Raw genomic sequence first — 15,403 nt, forward strand, 5'->3', positions numbered from 1 at the left:
CCACTCCTGACACACATCACCTACTCTGCCATTAAAAGCCTACAATGGAAGGGATCCTACCATCATACCAGACAGCATCTTCCTCTGTTTAATTATCAGTATTAACAGAAACTTTTCCTAAGATTTTCTTTAAATCTCTGGAGCTAAGTCTCTCATTTCTTACTCTATCTCCACATAACATAGAAAAATTGATCACTATCATCCTTACAGCAACATTCTGTAAGATGTGTTTTTGACTCTTTCCTCACTTTTCCATTCAGATTGAAGTCCTTCTTCAAAGGTAACGTTTTTCAGTACTATCATCATCATTTGTGATATTCCCCCACTAATGTTCACTTTCAGTTACAGTGCCTGAGATTTAAGACAGTCATTTAAGAGTAATCAAATCTCACCCATACAAAACACGGTAGTTATTCAACTCAGCAAATCTTGCATGCAATCATCTTTAATATTTCTGCACTGATACTCTTACACATCCTTATCAACAACTTTAATAAGCTGTGCTCTCCGTTTCATCATCAGTATATTAGTATAACCAGGGCTACAGCCAATTCCTCTTTCATCCCAAGGTGACAGAAGCCCTGTAATTCTTTTGTGCCTCCCCAGACTCATCCCTTCTCTCCCTGGTCCCACCAATAGAAAGCCAACAATTTAGAGACTGTTTTGTTGATTTATTTTCTTTTTTTTAGCTGAATCTCATCTGGTTTTGATAATACATACGTCTTCTTTAAAATGATCTTCGCCACTCTGACCCCCACTCCTAATTGCTAAAACTGACTGAGATTATTATTGATAATAGTGGCTAACTCACCTATCTGTCAACCATTAAGATATCTGTTCTCCTGCTCCATAAAACAATGGTACTTACACTGTATTCCTTTTAGGGTTAATGTTGCTATCATAACAAGCTTTCTTAGGTCACCTAATAATGGTACATTGTTTTGGATTAAAAGCAGAGGAAAAGCAAAGGCATGTATTTCTTCCATCAGTAGCTTAGTCTCTTCTTTTCATGAAATGTTTCTGATCCTCCTTCTGATACTTCATAACTGACCTCAATCAGAATCTCTTTCTCCCCTTCATCGGTGTGTTTTGCGCTATCCAGTTCATCATGCATCTCAGAGAGCTGGTCTTGAAGATCTCTGATCTCAGTCTGGTGTTTTTCCTGCTCCATCTTCACTTGAAAAAGCCTCATCAGTAAAAATCAGACAGGATTTTTTAATTTATAGAAATAGTAATTTGTTCATTCAAGTACTAAAAAGACACACAGGTTGCCCACAGGAGAATGGGATATAATGAAGCAGAAAAATTAAATGTCAGAGGGGTAAAATTGAGAAATCATCTAACCAGGTATTTTAGTGGGAAGTTGTATTTTTTTTCAGACCCAGTACTCTAGTCATTCAAGTGTTTCCATATTTCACAGACTTGAACTATATATTTTGACTGTGAAATATTAAAAGCAATTTGCACTAAGAGGAAGATTATAAATTCAGCAATCTTTCTCTTCCTTCCAGATATTCTAAAGACATGACCCTTTTAAATGGTAAAAGCATTTGCTACAGTAACAAATGTCACTTGTCTGGTTCCATCAACATATTCTGGAGATATAGGTACTTTTAATCTAAAAGGTTTAAGAAAAGTTACAAATTTCAATAACAACTTTGCTAGAATTAACTCACTCCTCCAGGTTTTGCCTGAGTTCCTTCTCGTTTTCTTCCAGCTGCTTTTTTAAGGCTTCCTTTTCACAAATACTTTGATCAAGCTGCAACTGAAGATCTTTCAGACTTGCTCGTGTAGCATCTCTCTCTTCTTTGGAATTTTGCTGATTCTGAATTTTGTACACCAAAAGTTAAGCAAAATAATAGACAGCACCTACATGACTAATACAGTTTGTCTCTCAGTTCATGCCTGTCTCACTGCAATCAACAGATTAACATTTACCTTAGCAGACACCTAAGAAGTGCTTTGTTCATGTGCTTAACACTTCTATTCACTGCTCCAAACTCCTCAAATAATAAGAACAGACTTGTTACAAAGGCTCACAATGCTGTGACCAACCACCCTTTAAATAAAAAGTCTTCTGAAAAAGCACAGGTATATCTGGATTTAGAAGAATATGAAGCAAAAGGGATTCAGCTGGACGATCAGCTGCCACTTATTTTAAAAAGTGTATTTGAAATAATCAGAATTAGAATGCTGTACCCTAATTTCCAGGTCCAGTTTTTTCTCTAACTCTTCCACTTTCCTTTCAAGTTCTGCTTTTTGTTCCACCAATGCTTTTACTTCAGCCGAAGAATCTGAAACCTACAATTAAATAGAGACATTTATTCCCACAAAGCCAAGATGTTCTTTGAGAATAGTTTCCCTTTTTTTCATCTAAAGCAAAGCTACAAGCAAGACTAACAAAGCATAGCATCAACTGCCTGAGCTCACCAGGGATTTTACACATGGGTCAGGCCAAGCTAAGATTTTCAAAGGAACCATGATTTGGTTTTCATAAAACTTCTTGGTAATTGCTCAAACCATGCTGGCAATAAAACAGAAAATATACAAACGTAAAGAAAAATTCAAATTAGGCAACATATGAATAAATGTGTGTACTTCGGGCCAATTTTACTAAGATATCACTAATTATGCAAAATGGACATCAAAGGAAAGCATGCCCATATGTTAAGACAGGTTTTCAAATACCTTTTTTAGGTAATTTCCTAGGATGTATTTTGCAAATAAATAATGCTGTCACTAATAACAAAAGCTACATGAGTCTCTCATGTTATGTCCATCTCACTGCAATCAAAAGATTAACATTTATCTCTGCAGATGACTTTTATCTTTACCCAAGAAATTTTATGTGAATATGCCTAACATTTTTCTTCGTTGCTCCAAACTCCTTCTCAAACACTAAGAGATTTCTTAAAAAGTTAACTGTGCCATGAGCAACTACACTTAAAATCTTCTGAAAAAGCACAGGTATATCTAGATTAAGAAGAATATGGGGGAAAAAAGTTTCCTTTTTACTTATTATACCCCCAGGATAAAATAATAAACAATAAGCATTTAATCCTTCTCAGGCCATCAACATCAAGCTATATTCCTAAGGGACTACATGAATAAAAGTAAAATTTGAATCCCCTTACTGACTTTTACTAGTCAGTAGGGGGATTCAGATTCTTAAGGCCCTGTCTGAATACTACACCACTTTCAAACAAGCTAAAGCAAATTAAAAATTCTTTACCTGCGTCTTTCCAGCAGCTCTTGACTTTAATGTCTGAATTTTCTCAAAAACCAAATTCACTTTCCTCTTTGTTGCATCGTCATTATCAGGACTTCTAAAATAGACAACACAAATAAGCAATGATAGGATCAAAGCTACTATTTTGTTAACATCAAACCAAATTCAGACTGTCCAAACTAATAAAAATCTCCATAAAACCCCCCAAAATAATGCAAACAAATCAGAAATTATCTTAACTATGGTTTACTAAAATCATTAAAGAGAGGAGCTAAAAATTTGTATTCCAAATGTTTTCTAAAAAGCCAACCAAACAAAAAAGACCACTGAACTCTTGAAGTGCAAATCTCTCCTGTAACATTGTGGCTGTGGAAAGACAGATATTCAGCATGTATATTACTCAGACATATTGAAATAAGTAGTTAATTCTAGGTTTTAGAAGTCCTGACTACTGCACCATAAAAATAACACTTGAACAGGTCCCAGAACCTGCTATATCAGGAATGAAAAGAAATTTAAATGCATCATATATTTTGTAGAAAATACCAAGAGTTGCAGGCAAAAAGTATGAAAAGCACAGCAACAAGAGGGCTTCTGTCAAACCTTTGGAAATAACCTTTAGTTGTTGTTTAAAAAACCCAAAGGCTTAAACTTCCATAAGGTACTATTTGACTTCTCCAATAACCTCTATATTATACAAAGTTTAATTCCAGATGTATTAAAAAGACAAACCATATTCTGACTCACAAGTTTCACTTGCATTTAATCATATCCTGTACAATACCTTATGTAAGTCCTGATAGCCTGGGTATTTTGAGATCAGATAATGCCCTAGAGGACACAGCTGAGATACAGAATTGTGAAAGAGATGTTTAATTTAATTATAGCTTTCACTTTGCTGTTTCACATTTCAAATGTAATAGAAGACAAATATTGAGAAAATACAGTCTCTCATCCAAATAGTCAAGTATGTTTACTGACCCTTCCTTAAGGTAATTGTAAAGTATCTGCTTAGCAGTCTCTTCATTTGTTTGCTGTGCAAGATCTTGCTGGCCTTTTAAGAGATCAGGAGTTGCCTACAAGATAAAGATAAAATGTCAAAAGATAACAATCCTGTGAGAGTTGTAAATACAAACAGTACATTTGGACTTCTCCAATCTATCCTATTAATGAAAACTTCTATGTACTAAGGACCTGAAGTTCTGAAAGATCCACTGGAGTTTTGGCTTACTGCAATAAGAAACCAAACTCCACACCAAAAGAAAAAAGAAAACAACTTGATTCTGCATGTATATCTTTTCATATTCATACATATCTAGTCATATTTAAGAATCTTTATAACATCATTGAAGAGAATCTGTTTGGCCTCACCATCTTCCTTTACCCACGCAAAAATCAGTTGTTTTACAAATCAGGTTTTCTATACTTACAACAATGAAAAAAATTATAATTTACATTTCTCCAGAACAATCCTATTTGGAAGAATTGTATGATGGGAGTTTGTTCTAATGAAGACCAGAAAAATACACAATTTAACAATATGGCAGCTTTCATATGCTAAAGTGCAAAGGATAGCTTAAAGAATAAATTCAAAATTACCTGTATATTAGGGACAGATGAACATGTTTTTACAGAAATCTTCTTGGCTCCTGATTCAGGTGTAATTGTAATTCGGTTTGGCAATGACAAGGTAGAAGTTACTGTTTTAACTTCCTCTCTCTTACTCTGTCCTGGGAGTGTAGCTGACCTACCCATCAAGCTCTCTGTATCTGTTCCATTCTGTTTATAGTGCTGCAAAGAGCTGAAACTGCTGCTCTGGGTGTCTTTATTGGGCATTTGCAGTTTTCCAATACTTCGAGCAGAAATCTTTGTATCTTTGGAAGGTGAATTTTGATCTCTGGAAAACTGCTTGTGAAGGCAAACTTTAGATGGTCTCAGCAAGTGCTCAGTTGACTTACCCAAGCTTTTACTGAATTCACCTAAATAATCTGAATTTACATCAAGTCCTAATGACAAGGCACTATCAACACTTCTCGATCTTTTACGATCATCTGGATGAATTCTGTTCCTTTTTCCTGACCTGCCTCTTCTGTGAGCATCAACTTTCTTATCAAACTTTTCAATTAGCTGATCCACTCCTGGAAGTGAACCAGTGTCAATATCACGACCAGTTCCCGGCAGGAAGGGAATGTATCTCCTGTTCTCATGGCGGTTAACGTTGTCCGCGTAGATGGCGTACTCTTGGTCATCCAGTAAGAACCTGTACAGGGAATTGGCAGAAGTGGGAGTAGCTGATGAGGACGAGGATCTGCGCGAGTCATTCAATACCGGCCCAGTTGAATCTTGCCTGCGGAAGGGAAGAACATCTGGTCTAGGTTTCCTTGTCTCAGGATAAGCAGTGGGACTAACACACGGGGATCCTCCTGCAGGTGACAATGACTCTGAAACACACACATCACCGGGGCTGATCGTGCTACTGGGACAATCCTGCAGCTGCTTATTTGGATCTTCTATTGACCTGTTCAGATGTATTTTTTTTGTATTTGTTTTGGTTGGCTCTGCAAGGTGTGTATTTGTTTTCTGCAGGGACACTATTTTAGATGAGGAAATCCAAGGCTTTGCTTCAGTTTTTTCATCTGCATAAGACTTAGATTTACTGCATACAGACGACTGGTAATTATCCAAGTTCAAGTTATTTTTTTCAGGATCATAAGGCTGCAAAAGTTCAGGATGTCTTTGAAAATTCAACAAATTTGAAGATTTCATAGTTTCATCTTTAAAATCTGGCATTCCACTTTCCTTTTCATTCACATTGGTTATCTTCAGATTTTTAGGCATAGAGGGTTGCATGTGCTGTGTTCCAGCAAATTTTGCATGCTCACTGATTTTGTCCTCCAACTTAAAAGCAGTATTGGTGTCTGTGGCTGGCTTGTTTACAGTCTGAGGAATGACCTGCTGTTCTTTTCCAGGAGGAGGAAGATTTTCTGGCAAACATCCTTCTGTATTGTTCAGTACTATGTAAGGATGTCCATCGATTCCTTGGACTCTAATGCTGACACCATAAGACCCCGTCCTAGAATTTTGTGCATTTTTAGTTTTTTGAGTCTCTTCACTTGCAAGTTCAAGAGTGACTTCATAGTCCTGCTGCATGTGCTTAAAACCAGCAAAATATGGCTCCATGTCTATCAGAGGATTATATCTGAACAGAAGAAAAATTACAAAATTGTCATTGTTTAAAGTTAGATTATTTCATTAGTTACTTTATTCCACCATTCAATGTGACTATGAAGACTAATGGCAATACAGGAAATCAATATCCAAGCTCTATCAAGCCCAAAGCAAATACACTGGGATACAAAGACAAATGTCAGACTAATACATTCTGAACCAATGCCATGTTATTTTATGAATGTTACCTTCACAGAGTTGGTGCTCATTGCTTTGGAATCAAATTACTTCAAATATAAGCAACTCTGGTACAATTTTTTGGGTAAAAGCATGACTTTTGGCTATTTCCACTGTATTTACTGAAGACTGTACCCTTCACAAACCAGTGATCATTTTAAAGCCAACATTTAGTACCAGTCATATTAACATTTAAACAAAGCCCAGGAGAGCAAAACACAACCAGGCAGTTTTAGGTTTTATGAGTTTCAGGTAAGCAAAGCACTGCAGGGAAGGTCAATATCCTCATTCCTCTGAGTTGTGGTTTTTACGTACTTGGGTTACAATATTTGTTTCTAATGGCATCTGACAATAAACTTTTTCATTTATTATTTCATTATTGCCCCTAAGAATAAACTTTCCTACAGATTAATTTAACAATCTCCCAAATGCAAGCTTGTTCCAAAAAACTACAGTTGCTATTTTAAAACAAGACACTTTGCTGAGCAGCAAAAATGGAAACACACTGCTGGTATTTCCAAGGCTGACAGTGTCTTTTTCAGATCCAATGGAAATGCTAACTCCAGTCTATATGTGCCAAAACTGTTTCAATCTAGAAAACAATAAATTCAACCCTACCTGTGTTTTAAAGGTTAAATGCCATTCTTTCTTTCTCTAACAGGTAACAGGGTTTGCAGGCAGATTTACTTTACTGTCTCTTGCAGATTATGAGCCAAGTATCTAAAGGCAGAGGCAGTGCAGTGACAGTACGAGCTGTGTCTATAAAAGAATGGAACACAAGACTGTGGGACTGGTACAAAACCTGGAGGGAATAAACTTTTGAACTGAGCTGGGGAGTTGAGTCATCACTGAGGCCTGACAAACCCAAGATCACTAAGTGATGGTAATCAGCAAGAGGAAACCAAAACAACAGGATGTCTCATGGAAAAACAATCCTCTGCAGCCAGTTTCACTCTTTTGTCTATCTCAGCATGAACCACCTCCCTTAGATCCTAGTCAAGAGCAGAGATCTCATTTTTTCCTGACAGCAAATGAAAAAGTTTGGCTCAATATTCCTAGTACACTAATTTCCATCCAATTCTTCCTCCTAGCAGGAAAGCTCCCCTCAATAACCTCTTCCTCTCTAAAAACCAACTCCAGCTCCTCCTCAGCAGCAGGTTTATAAATCAAAGTCTCACATGGCACATTTGCATGTGAGTGTTTGAGAGAGACCCCTGATTTACACATAGCTGGTAGCACTCATCTGGAGTGGAGGAGTATGTGAACATCTTTACAAAAAGCTCTCCACTCAGCAATCCCAGCCAGATTAGAAATGCCACTAAAACAAACTAATGAGTATATGAAATTTTACACTATACCTTCAAGCTGTGTTAGCAGACTTATAAAAAGAGTGAAGTTTATCTGAATTTGTCAATAATGGTAACAACTAAAAAACATAAAAAGGAGTCAAGAAAAATAAACCTAAAAGCCAAAAAAACAAAAAGTATTTACATCAATCAGCACAAGGAACAGATATGCAATACATGACAAATGTGTGTTTGGGGTGACTGCAAAAGCAGTGCTCTCAAATTTGTTGCGAAGTTGCTAAAAATATTAAATAACCAGAAAAAAACGCCAAACAATCCTCATCCCCTCAAAAATAACCACAAAACACCAACCCCCTTACTATATAGGGGAAATAATATTTAGGCTAATCTACCTTGAATTCATATGTTTAATTTGTCTCTAAAACCATAAAGAAGTATGTGGTTTTGTCTTCTTCACGTGCATTGTACTCATAAAACTCTTAATTTTACTGTACAAAAGGATAAAGCCTTGTAGATATAGAAGAGCTAAGCAAACAATTTTTAAAATAACACATTTTATCTTTCTGGAACTGTGAAAAAAAGATTACACTTATGAATTCCCATGACATCAAGAAAACATGACAGAGGACTCTACTGTTCAAATATTTGAAGGTTTTACATAGAATTCCTATTTATAGGATGTTGAGCTGCATTGGGTAATACTCACATGAACTACATAATATCAAATAGTTGTTTTACAATACACAATAAAGTGGTTTTGCAATTTTGTAAGCATTTGTAAATTAAAGAAAAAGCATTACTGGCTTTCGTCACACACAGCCTTTCTGAGGAAATCCTGAAACTATGTAAATTGATTAATTACAGTTACAGTCATTCTGCACACACACTGTACAGTCACATCTCAGGCTCTGGCAGGGTTACAGCAACACAGGAGGATAAGAGGACTGAAGCTGTTCCTCTCCCATCTGTCTGCCCCACTCCTCTGACAGATGTCACCATGTCAAAAATGAGAACATCTGAAAATTCTGCTGGCTGAGTACACACCTCAGCCATGAAAAACTGCAGATTGGCATCCTCGGGTAAATGAAATCAGCCTGTGCCCCGTGCTGTGACCGACTGAAATCCTGACATCTGATCCAGTGCAGGAGCTGACAGCTGGGGACCCTGACAGCTACAACTGCCCGCTTTTAATCTTCTCTAAGACTGCTGAAGCCCTCAAATGTTATGACAAAACAGTCTGTTTACCCTTCAGCTTAGGAAAAGAGGTTAGATATTTAAATGGCAGCTGGGAAAGCAATTTCCCTGTTTGTGCAGCTCCTTCTTACATACTTGTAGTTATCTAAAAAATTAAGAAGCCTTTTTTGCAATAGAGAATTATAGAAATCCTAATTCCAGGTTTTATACCAAAGTAATTCTTTAAATTTTAAACAATACAGTCTTGCTAGTAATTTTATTTGCTATGTCAGAGTTCAAAAATACAATTTTCAGCAAGTAGAAGCAATTACTCAATTAAAATTTTAATTAGGTGAAAGACTACCATTCTATTATAAAACCAGTTCTTGCCTCCTATCTTGAAGCAAGTGTCATTGCAACATCACATACAAATTAATCAAGACATAAGAAAAGACTACTTCAATAAATTATTTTCTTTTGAAAATATTCTACTTGCTAAAAAAGATAATACAGTCAAGGGCATACAATCATCAGCATGTTGCTATCAAGTCAGCAAGTAAGGTACCACAGAATGATGGGATCACCTTATTTTGTCTGCAACATGGCCTTGGACTGCTTGAGGTGAACAGAAAATTTCAAACTGAATTTGTGTTTTAACTGCATTGTCAGGGATAGCAATTGTTAAAAACTTCTGTGAACAAATAAACAAAATCGGCACTCAAAGCTGCTCAAGCCTTCCAGTTTTGAGATTTATTCCTAAAATAAGACTTCATACTGACTTCAGTAAGTATGGAAGTCCCACATTTTATCATTACTCAGAAATGGTTTCATCTTTCTGAACAACTTCTTTTTGCCAAAAATAGAAACGATGACATTTTTGTTTATAAAGAGAACTTGTCAGCAGAGGTTTTCACATCTGAAAATCCAATACTCTGCATGTTCTTCTGTGGCAGTTCGTTGTTCAGTGGTGATATGATACTCTACAAAGAACCACAGGAGATGAACACTGAAGGTTTAACAGCTGAAAACCTTTTTTTCTAATTCCTTAAAAACATTTCCTTTCACAGCTATTTTCTAGCTAGCTAACAGGAGCTATGTGAGACCTGCCTTACAAAAAAGAAAACCTCAGTCATGTGGAACCCTGGCTGCTCTCCCTGACAACATGAGCAGAAAAGAGTGCCTTTGAGAAACATGCTCCTGTGCCAGACATGTCTCTTCCCTTCAGAACATTACAGCATCACAAAGGCATGGAATTGTTTCCACCACCCATTTCAGTTCTGCTTTAGCCAGATCTACAAGACTGATTTATTTAGAAAAACTGCTTTCCCAATTCTGTTAAATGCCAAACTCTGCATGAGAAGCTTGCTCTGCTGTATCCTGCTCACACCCCCTCACATCCCACCTTGTGCTCCAGCCAGTGAGCACCTGCCCTGGACAGACAGACAGACAGACAGACACTCAGGGCTGCCAGGATGCACAGTCCAGGCAGAGATGGTGCCCAGCGTGGGGGGACACACTATCCCACCAATGGACGTGTTCCCTGGCCTCCCGAATGAGCCACACATCCTTCAAAGGCATTGCCTCACATATGCTCCTTTTGCACACATCTAGTGAGGGCTTATGGAAGAATAAAAGAGATTTGACTTTTCTTATGGCTCTAGGACTCCTCCCTGGCTGTCTTAATGTCAAAAAACTAGGAACTCCCCCACATCCAATATCACAATCCTGAATCTCCTAAAACTGGATTACCTGAAGATTTTCCATTAAAGGAAGATGAGAGCAAACCCCCATCTCCTCTTTGGAAGAGAGAACTTCAAGAATTCTGAAAATTTTAAATTCTTTCAGGCTAAATTACAAATAATATTTGGTTCCATGTAATTTATTTCCAAATTTTATTACCATAATAAAAAGTCCTCATGATCCATATTACTTAATCAGTGTCTTTTTTGAAAAAGCAGGATGTAACAATTTATGAATGTTTACTTCAGGTAAATGACAGGAAGGAACTATAAAATTTGTTCTCTAGCCTCACATAACACTGAGCTTGCTCTCCAAGCTAAATAATGGATTCTCTGTGCAGCTGACTATTCAGAAAGTATCAGCAACATCACACAAAGTGGCTGTTAGGTCAATAATAAATGACAGTGTTATGGAAAAAGGACAGGAAATAACTATGAGAGAAGAGGAAGGAAAACTTACATACCGCGTGAGGGTAAAGAAAAGGAAGCAGACAGGATAATTCATGGAAAGAACAAAATGGTAGTGTTTTCACACTTGATGGAAAACATTGTCACAAACATGTCCTGCAAGAATGAGGGGAAATTTCATCATTGTCAATCCTACCTACATGCTTCTGCCAAAGAGAAATGGGCCTGGGTTGCTGTCCCTTTCAGTCCATGTGGAAGATAGCTCTGGAGTAGGATAAGTTTATTTGATCTACTGCTTGCAGAAAGCAGAAGGGAGAAAAGTGCAATTTTTAAATTCTATATATGGGGCTGTAAAAAAGACGGTAAAACTCATTTAAGAGCAAACTGAAAATATCCAGCAATAGAAAGACATCTGAAACAAGCCTGCCATCTTTCCAGCAGATTCCTTACTCTCATTTAAGATTTTTTCCTACTTGAGGTATTTTGCCAATATAAAATTATATTTATAGCACATGTGGCAGTTACTCCCCCCAATTATTAGAAAGAAAATTATGATAATTACAGTATACAATGAACTGTCACCATTTATTTTTCCCCAGCCCTGTCTGTAAACTGTAAACTGCCACTCCCTGTCTAGTGGTAAAAATTCAAAACTTTCAAAAGGCCTATAACAAAGGATTTTCTACAATATATCATGTCATTCTATATCTGCAGGCATCAGTGAGGAAAAAAAAACTACTCAGATTTATTTTATTATTGCTGTCGGCATTTCTGATGTCAGCATCAAAGACCTACCTAAAATTTCCATAAATTAAATAAAAAACAAACCCACTGAGTTTTCAAATACTCATTCCCTTTTCAACCAGCCCAAAAGCTTCATGTCCCATCTCTTCTTCCTACTTGTTGGAAGGAAAGATACTGTGACAAATTCTACACTTGAAAACAATCAGGAGCTCCTGTGAACTAAGGCACACAACATGCACTTTCCCCAGCTCCATACACCAGTGTTAGACTGCAAGGACTTATGCTCGGGGTCACACAGACACAAGACCAAATCAAAGCATCTCTTCCACATCCAAGACAGGGCTAAGCTATCACTGGAAGCAGAATGAGCCTCACATATTTCATTAAAAGTTAGCAAATTGTATTTTTCCAAAAACACTTCATCTAAAGGCACTTAGCAGTAGATGCCATGCACCACCTTACCCCAGTGTCCCCATGCACCTGCATTAGAAACTGCTGCAGTGCACAGAGGGAAGGAGAGCTCGAGCTGCTGCATCCCACTGCGGTTCCAGGGCTGTACATCCAGCCCTGCCCTGCTCTGCACGGGGACTCACAGCCACTGCCAGCCCAAGCTGTGCACGGTGCCCATGGAGAAAAGCAGATGCTGGAGGAGCACACACCCACACTGCACTGGGCCCTGCAGGCCTCCCTGAGAGCAGCAATTCCAGCCCCCAGCCAGAAGCCAGGTAGGTCTGTGCTTTCCACAAACGTAACATGAGTTATTTTTTTTTTCCTTTGACCAAGCTGTGATTAAATATGGAAGTCATATAGCTTTGGGTGTATAATGAAAAATGAGGTCCATCCAGGAACACTGACCCAGAGAAATACCTTTTTATAGGAAGTACTTCAACATTTCTGAATTAATTGCTTTTATTTTTACTCTGTGAAAAATACCACTCTCTTTTCTGATTTCAGATGGCAGCCTTTAGATGACAAGTTAGAACTTCCTGCAGGATGAAAATTCCAAACAATATCTTTCTTCCATAGGTGTTAGTAAAAGCCAGTAGTCATGCTTTGGTTAGTATGCATTATAGATATTATTTTATCAATTTCTCCCAAAATGCAGTAGAGCAAAGTGGATGATCTTTGGGTTTGCTGCCTTAAAGAAGAATTTCAGTTTCAGTTCCACCCAGGTATTAAACAACATTATTCAGAGTCAGCCAGCAAAACAGAATATTAGTAGCTACCTTTCCAAGGAGAGGAAGAGGCTGCATGTAATAAAGACTGTCAGCAGAAGGAACAATTAAAAGCACTTAGAGCAAAAGATACTGTTCACTTGCTTACAACTGGGCTCATCCTCCCTCTGGCTGAAAAATGTTGTGTGTGAGGAAGTCTCAAGTGTCTGAAATGTAAAACATCTTGTTAGTCCTATGAAAGTATGCGACAGATCAGCCAAATGCTTGAGCTGTGTGACAACTAGCAGGTTTTGTTGGCTTATTTGTTAGGTGGTTGGGGTTTTTTTCCAAATTAAAACCTGCTTCAATGGCTGTAAGTCAACAACAACACATTTTAGCAGATACTCAGGTCTCAAAAATTTTCAGAGTTTTACTGAAAACAAGGACATAATACATATATCCAATTTTTATCTGCTTTGTATGAATTCATACAGTCATAATTTTACAGGATTTATCCCCAGAGGAAGCAACACATGACCTGCTAACTTCACTTACTGAGTGAAAAGTAAAGTATTAATTTTCTTTATGATGAAAATGCTAAGAAACCTCCACATTTCTCATGTAATGTTCTAAACTATTAACACTGCATTATCATTATACACTTTGTATCATTATTTAAGAGTTCTCTTTTTCTTTACAGAAGTCATGTTTCCAGATTTTCCTAAATCATAAACAAAAGGGAGTCAGAAACAAAATCAAACACAATAAAGTATACTAAAACAGAAGTCAACTTGTATCTGAAATACAGTTCCAAGACAGGAATTCGTGTGATCTGTAGTGAGCAGTCCCAGGTTGTGCAGACTGTGACAGCAGTTAAGTGACTGCAGGGAGATGGGGGCTGCACTTGTTTATTAATGGTTACTGTGGGACAAGCTCTGTGTGGACACAAACTGAGTGTATTTGTGCCACACAACTCTTTCATCTCCCATACAGGCTCAGATAAAGCTCCTGAATGAGTTGGGTTTTGCCACTAACAGGATACAATTACTGGGGTTATCTTGTGAGTATCTGACACTACTGCACTACAATTAATATTTACAAACTTCAAAAAAGCAAGTGAACAACAAAACCTTATAAATACTTATTTCAGAGCTGATTATATACACATAACGCTCAATTTTTCCTCATTTTTCTTAAAAACTTGCAAAATAGGTCAAAAATAAGGAAAAAAGTAATAAAGTCACTAAGAGGAAATGTTATTATATTTACTCTCTTCTATTTTATCAAATTCTTAATGCTCATATCTGCTATGTATTAACAGAAAATACAGCTGAGAGACACAAGGATACTCAGATTCTAAAAGAGGTTTGTGATTTCAAACACAATAGCTGGTTTGCATCCAAACATCTGAAATGATTACACTTACTCCACAAGAGATTCTGTGTTATTTCATTACATTTTCCTCCAATTGTCAGTGTTAGAAACTGTATTTTGTTCCAAAGGAAATAATCTTAGTACATCCCAATGATATCATCATTGTTTAAATAGAAGAGAGTATCCTGTTCATATACTTAGAGGCTTGAGCAAAAAATCTCAGGTTTGTTAAGTCTCTTAGAAAGCCTTTCTCAAAGAAATGGGCACAGCTAGGGCAAACTTTGTGAAGAAGTTTTACAAGTGCTTCAGGAACACATTTATAAAATTATCTAACATAATTAAATAATAAAAGATTCCTATACTCCAAACATTTTTCCTTCACTTTAAATGTGACATTTCACTGGACCTTATTCTCATTATTCCCATGCAAAAATTATAATCTTGTCTACAGGAACTACTTTTACAGCAACCCAACAGATGCAACTTGCATGACCTTGATTATATATGCATAACTTATTCCTGAACAAAATTCATGATGAACTATGAATACAGCTTCTTGCAAAGACCAAGGTCTCACCTATATAAACACACACAGAACAGGGTTAATGTCTATGAAATGCAAGTATTTAAGTACAAAAACTACATGTAAAATAGGCTGCAGGAGTCATTTTTACACAGCCAACACAAGGTCACAGCTTCACGTGTATTCAAGCTAGTTATGCCTCCCAGTTTTCTACTGTTAAACTTTGTCTTAATTACATTGTATTCTTTAAACACTTGGCTTCACACTCATTTAGTTTCTTTCAACTAACTCAGCCATGCGTTTTTAAATTTCAATATGCAGTCAGAAGCGCAGGCCCTGAGCCCAGG

At 37.1% G+C, this 15,403-nt stretch overlaps 1 protein-coding gene across 3 annotated transcripts in view; it reads right to left on the bottom strand.

The window, feature by feature from the left end:
- Nucleotides 1-15,403, bottom strand: part of CGNL1 (cingulin like 1) — a 55,733-nt gene that overhangs the window by 34,944 nt on the left and 5,386 nt on the right. For all 3 annotated transcript variants that reach the window (XM_014874065.2, XM_014874067.2, XM_088172492.1), the window contains exons 2-7: nucleotides 4,829-6,428; nucleotides 4,211-4,305; nucleotides 3,233-3,326; nucleotides 2,200-2,301; nucleotides 1,677-1,825; nucleotides 1,052-1,187 (exon numbers count right to left, since the gene is read on the bottom strand). In XM_014874065.2, coding sequence (XP_014729551.2) covers nucleotides 1,052-1,187; nucleotides 1,677-1,825; nucleotides 2,200-2,301; nucleotides 3,233-3,326; nucleotides 4,211-4,305; nucleotides 4,829-6,409 — 2,157 coding nt within the window. In that variant the 5' untranslated portion in view covers nucleotides 6,410-6,428. The remainder of the gene's footprint in view (nucleotides 1-1,051; nucleotides 1,188-1,676; nucleotides 1,826-2,199; nucleotides 2,302-3,232; nucleotides 3,327-4,210; nucleotides 4,306-4,828; nucleotides 6,429-15,403) is intronic.

Source organism: Sturnus vulgaris, chromosome 13, assembly GCF_052056855.1.
Source record: "Sturnus vulgaris isolate bStuVul1 chromosome 13, bStuVul1.hap1, whole genome shotgun sequence".
Taxonomy (NCBI): domain Eukaryota; kingdom Metazoa; phylum Chordata; class Aves; order Passeriformes; family Sturnidae; genus Sturnus; species Sturnus vulgaris.